Below are 6,000 nucleotides of genomic sequence, written 5' to 3'. Positions count from 1 at the left end.
CTAACTGCTGGCTTTCTTCAGATACAGTGATACTTGCTCCGATTTTCATCTCATCACTCATCACAGCTGGGCATCTACAGCTATTTTCAGAACAGCTCCATGACTTGCTGCTATTGAGGTTGTTAAAGGGAAGTCCCACGCAGGAGCCGAGAGAAAAGAAACCCAACGATACAGGTAGTCTTTGACTTACAGCAGTTTTTTTTTAATTTATTTCATTTTTCACAACAGTATACACAAACATTGTCATAAGTAAAAAAAAACTTATCATGAAGAATATATATATATATTCCCAGAAGCACGAAGCTGAAGCCTGAAGATGACGAATGAGACTTCGTCGAAACGTCACCAAGACACTTCCAATTTTACGCGGGAGAAAACCCGAATAACCAAAGACCTACATATATATATAGTTTTCTGAGGTTTTCGCGGGTGTTTGTATGTAGGTCTTTGGTTATTCGGGTTTTCTCCCGCGTAAAATTTGAAGTGTCTTGGCGACGTTTCGACGAAATCCCATTCGTCATCATCAGGCTAGGTGCTTACAGCTTCCTATTTGTAGGAGAAATCCTATTTGTAGGAGAAAATTCTCCTACAAATAGGAAGCTGTAAGCACCTAGCCTGAAGATGACGAATGAGACTTCGTCGAAACGTCACCAAAACACTTCCAATTTTACGGGGGACAAAACCCGAATAACCAAAGACCTATACACACACACACACACACACACACACACACACACACATATAGGTCTTTGGTTGTTCGGGTTTTCTCCGCGTAAAATTTGAAGTGTCTTGGCGACGTTGACGAAATCCCATTTGTCATCATCAGGCTAGGTGCTTACAGCTTCCTATTTGTAGGAGAAATCCTATTTGTAGGAGAAAATTCTCCTACAAATAGAAAGCTGTAAGCACCTAGCCTGATGATGACGAATGGGATTTCGTCGAAATGTCGCCAAGACACTTCAAATTTTACGCGGGAGAAAACCCGAATAACCAAAGACCTATACACACACACACACACACACACACACACACACACACACACACATATAGGTCTTTGGTTGTTCGGGTTTTCTCCCGTGTAAAATTGGAAGTGTCTTGGCGACGTTTCGACGAAGTTATTTATATATATATAAGTAAAGAATATGCATCAGCTATATTAATTTGATATAATGAAGGGAACAATAGGACAGGAACGGTAGGCACTTTTGTGCTCTTATGCACGCCCCTTAATTAGTTCATTTGGTGAACATTCAAAGTTACAACAGCATTGAAAAAAGTTGACTTATGAACATTTTTCACACCTACGACCATTGCAGCATCCCCATGGCCACATGATCAAAATTCAGATGCTTGGCAACGACTCATATTTATGACGTTTGCAGTACCCTGGGATCATGTGATCCACTTCTGCAACCTTCTGACAAGCAGTCATTGAGAAAATCAGATTCACTTCACAACTGTGGCAAGAAAGGTTATAAAATGGGGCAAAATTCACTTAATGTTTCACTTAGCAACATAAATATTGGACTCAGTTGTGATGGTAAACCAAGGACTTTATGTATTTCAGAATAGAGTTGCACCCATCACCGCCTCGTTCTAAGGCTTTTCCCTCTCTCAAAAAACACAGTATCATCATTGGACAAAAATTGACTTAAATGTTTCACTTAGCAACAGAAATTTTGGACTCAACTGTGATCCTAAATCAAGGGCTATATATGTATTCCAGAATAAGAGTTCCACCAAGGCCTCCTTTAAGACTGATTAGTAACCTTGACTATCACTAAGTGTTGTATTTTTTTATTCTTGAGGAATGTAATGCTCTGCTCTCTACATGGGGCTCCCCTTGAGGAGCACCCGGAGACTCCAGGTAGTTCAGAATGTGGCTGCGCGGGTGACACCTCTCCTGCGCAGACTGCACTGGCTGCCTGTGGCCTTCTGGGTGCGCTTCAAGGTTTTGGTAATGATCTTCAAAGCGCTCCATGGCATAGGGCCGGGCTATTTACGGGACCGTCTGCTGCTACTGAATACCTCCCACCGACCCGTGCGCTCTCACAGGGAGGGACTCCTCAGGGTGCCGTCGGCTAAGCAATGCCGTCTGGCGACACCCGGGGAAGGGCCTTCTCTGTGGGGGCCTCCACCCTTTGGAACGAGCTCCCCCCAGGACTTCGTCAACTTCCGGACCTCCAAACCTTTCGCCGCGAGCTTAAAACTCACTTATTCATCTGCGCAGGACTGGACTAGATTTTAGATTTTAAATTCAACTGGTTTTAATGGGTTTTATTATGTATTCCGATATTTTAAATAATTGGCTATTTAGAATAAGTTTTTTAATTTGATGTTTTATTGTGTATTTATATGTATTTTTATCTGCCTGTAAACCTGTCGTGTCCCACTCCTCCGCTGACGGCCGGGTCAGGGAAATCCGAATCAGGCTTGCCTCTGCAGCTCTGCCCAAAGTCCTAGCAAAGTCCTCAGAGCAGGCAGGAGACCAGTAAGTGACTTCAGCAAGATAAGTTCGACTTTGCCTGACTCAGAGAATGCCAGAAAGCAGATCCTTTATATAGGCCATGGGGTGTGGCTCCATGACTCAGCACTCATTAAGGCCTGCCCCTCCCTTCCTTCTGTTGCCTCCGCCTATCCAGTCTTCTAATGCGAGGGTCACTCCAATCAGCTGTTGGAAGTAAACTTTCCTCAGGCTCACATGCTGTGGAGGAGGGGGAGGGGTCTAGCTGCTCCATTTGCCTGGGCATGGAGCCAGGGCTGGGGCCGGGGGGGGGTGCTCCCTCCTCTGCAGCCTGCTTGGGCATGGAGCCAGGGCTGGGACCGGGAGGTGCCCCCTCCTCTGCAGCTTGTCTGGGCATGGAGCCAGGACTGGGGCCCGGAGGCATACATTCCTCCGTGTTCGGGAGCAGATAAACAGACCCCGGCTGCGGCGAGAGCGGACAAGACACAACAAAACCGCCCTGAGTCCCTAGGGAGATAGGGCGGTATAAAAATATGAAAAATAAAATAAAATAAATAAAAATGTATTTTATTCTCCTAATGTACACTAAGAGCATATGCACCAAAGACTAATTCCTTGTGTGTCCAATCACACTTGGCCAATAAAGAATTCTATTCTATTCTATTCTATTCACCAAGTGTTGTATCTTTTTATTTTTGAAGAATGTATTTTATTCTCCTTATGTACACTGAGAGCATATGTACCAAAGACAAATTCCACACTTGGCCAATAAAGAATCCTATCCTATCCGAGAAACCCTCCCCGCCCCACCGCGATTGAACCAAGACCCGCTGCAGCAAAAAGGCGTCGGAGCACGCACAGCCCGGGAAGCCTGGGCGGGGCGCCGTCTCCTCCCTCCCTCCCTCCCTCCTTTTTTTATTTTTTACCCAGGCTGCTTTGCGTCGGGAGCGTGCTTGTTGGCGACGGCGACGCCTGCGTGGTGCCTTCCAACATAAAAGGGGCGGAGCTTCCCGTCGTAGCGCAAAGGGGGCCGGGCAGAAGAGAGAGAGAGAGAGAGAGAAAGCGAGCCCCTCCCTTTTCCTTCCCCCCTCCCCGCCGGTCTCGCGCCTTTCATTTGCCGGCTGCGCCGCTCGCGTGACGCCGCAGTTGCTGCCGTTGCCGTCGCTTTTTTTTCTCTCTCTCTGTCTCTCTCTCTCTCTCCTCAGGCGCCTCACGCTCGCTCTCTCGCTCGCTCTTTTTTCTTCTCCTCCTTCCTCTCGTCGTCTCCATGGCCAACTACATCCACGTCCCGTCGGGCTCTCCTGAGGTACCCAAGCTGGACATCTTCGTCAGCGAGAGGGACCCTTCCGGCGGCGGCAATCCGGGTTACCGCCGCGGTGCCCTGGAGCTGCTTCGCCGGCTTAGGCCCGATTGGAAACCCGAGGATGTGACGCTGAAGGTAAAGAGAAAAAGGAGGAAAAAAAAAAAAAACACCACAGAAGCCCAGGGCGGCGGCTGCCCGCCGGCTGCGAAGGGGGGCGCGGCGGTGGCGGCCTGTGAGGGGAGGGGAGGGCGGGCTCGGGCTGAACCAAAGCCGGGTTTCTCCCTCTCCTCTTCGGTCGTCTTTCTCGGCTCTCCGAGGCTGAGCAGGCCCCACTCGGGCGCCCCTCGCAGACGGCCGTGCCCGCCTCGCCCGCCCCAACGGGGTGCGGTGGGATTTGGGAGTCTGGCGCTGTTGGAAGGCGGCGGGGAGGGAAGAGGGAAGGAAGGAGAGAACCCCCTTTTCCTCAGGAAGCTTTTTTTCCCCCTCCCCTCCCCCCGGCTCGGCTCGGCTCGTCCGCCGGGAAGAGGAGGAGGAGGAGGAGGAAGAGGCACCGCCGCCGTCACCTTTCTGGCCGGCCTTTCGAGACGCGTGTCGAGGGAGCGTGTCTGGAGGTGGGTGGAGAAACGGAGCGGCTCTGCTTGTAACCCGCCTTTCCCGTTTCTCCTCTGCTTTCCCGCAAAGGGGAAAAGGAAAAGGGGGGGGGGGAAAGGGGGGAGGAGAGATTTCTTTCTTCTCCCCCCCCCCACCTCACGTCCAAACTGGTTGGAAGTTGGGCCCGGCTTTTCCCACCCATTTCGAAAAGGATGGTGTAGCTTGGGACACACAGACACACACATCTAAGTTTGGGAGGAATGAATGTGGGGTCTTTGCTCCCCACCCCCCCCAAAAGCATCCCAGTTCTATTAGAAAAGACACACACACACAAAATTTGGGAGGAATGAATGTGGGATCTTTCCTCTTCCCCCCCAAAGCATCCCGGTTCTGTTAGCGGTGAGAAAAGACACACACACACACAGAATTTGGGAAGAATGAATGTGGGGTCTTTCCTCTTTCTCCCCCCAAAAGCATCCCAGTTCTGTTAGTGGTGAGAAAAGACACACACACACACACACACACACACACAGAATTTGGGAGGAATGAATGTGGGATCTTTCCTCTTTCCCTCCCAAAAAGCATCCCAGTTCTGTTAGTGGTGAGAAAAGACACAGAAACACACACACACACACACAGTTTGGGAGGAATGAATGTGGGGTATTTGCTCCCCCCAAAGGGCATCCCAGTTCTGTTAGTGGTGAGAAAAGACAAAGACACACACACACACACACACACACTCTCTCGAGCTAAGTTTCGAAGGAATGAATGTGGGGTCTTTGCTTCCCTCCTCAAGCATCCCAGTTCTGTTAGTGGTGACAAAAACACACACACACACACACACTCTCGAGCTAAGTTTTGGAGGAATGAATGTGGGGTCTTTGCTCCCCCCCCCCCCAAAAGCATCCCAGTTCTGTTAGTGGTAAGAAGACAAGCTTAGCAACATGCTGGCTTCTGGGAGTTTCATCCCAGCAGCTCTATTATCATCTCTTTCTAGGGAAAGTGACCGAAAGTGAGAGAGTGATGTAAATGCACAATTCTCCTTTTATTTATTTATTTTTGCACCCATTGTCTGTCTCTCTTTAAGTAGCATTAGGTTCTGATGGAGTTTGAACGGTTTTCTGCAGTTGACCAAGCCTGAGCGTGCCTCGGCTTTTGCATCACAGCTCTGTTAATCTTTAAGATGCTTCTAGATTGTGCTGGTGCTGTTAATCTTTAAGTGTTAAAGCTATTGTTCTGCCATTGTCATACTCGTGTGCACGTCTTGGCATAACTCAGTGTGAATGATGAAGAATGCAGGGTTTCCTGATTCTTTATGAGTCTCTCCCATAAGAGAGAATATGTGTAGTTTAGGATTGAACTATGGAGTCCTTCATGCTCTCTGGACTTGGTGATTTGATATTACATAGTTGGGTAATGAAACATTTGCAGGCAGACAAGCTCAAAGAGCACCAATGTCTCCACAAAATGAATCCCTCTATATATTAAAGTTATAATGGTATTGAATGTATATTAGAATGCTTATTGTGAGAATTATTTTACCTCAAAATATTGGCCTTTCTTGAGATACCTGTATCCATTCAGGAGCTAAGCACCTGGGCAAGCTTAGGCCATCACCTTTGTTCCACTAAAATTTCATTTC

The 6,000-nt window shown here is 48.4% G+C and overlaps 1 protein-coding gene across 1 annotated transcript in view; it reads left to right on the top strand.

Moving 5' to 3' along the window:
- The first annotated feature begins 3,577 nt into the window (after window positions 1-3,577).
- Window positions 3,578-6,000, top strand: part of ETNK1 (ethanolamine kinase 1) — a 34,667-nt gene continuing 32,244 nt past the window's right edge. The window contains exon 1 of the mRNA XM_058189958.1: window positions 3,578-3,902. Within this exon, the coding sequence (XP_058045941.1) occupies window positions 3,732-3,902 (171 nt within the window). The 5' untranslated portion in view covers window positions 3,578-3,731. The remainder of the gene's footprint in view (window positions 3,903-6,000) is intronic.

Source organism: Ahaetulla prasina, chromosome 7, assembly GCF_028640845.1.
Source record: "Ahaetulla prasina isolate Xishuangbanna chromosome 7, ASM2864084v1, whole genome shotgun sequence".
NCBI lineage: Eukaryota > Metazoa > Chordata > Lepidosauria > Squamata > Colubridae > Ahaetulla > Ahaetulla prasina.
This window is presented reverse-complemented; position numbering and strand designations above follow the sequence as displayed.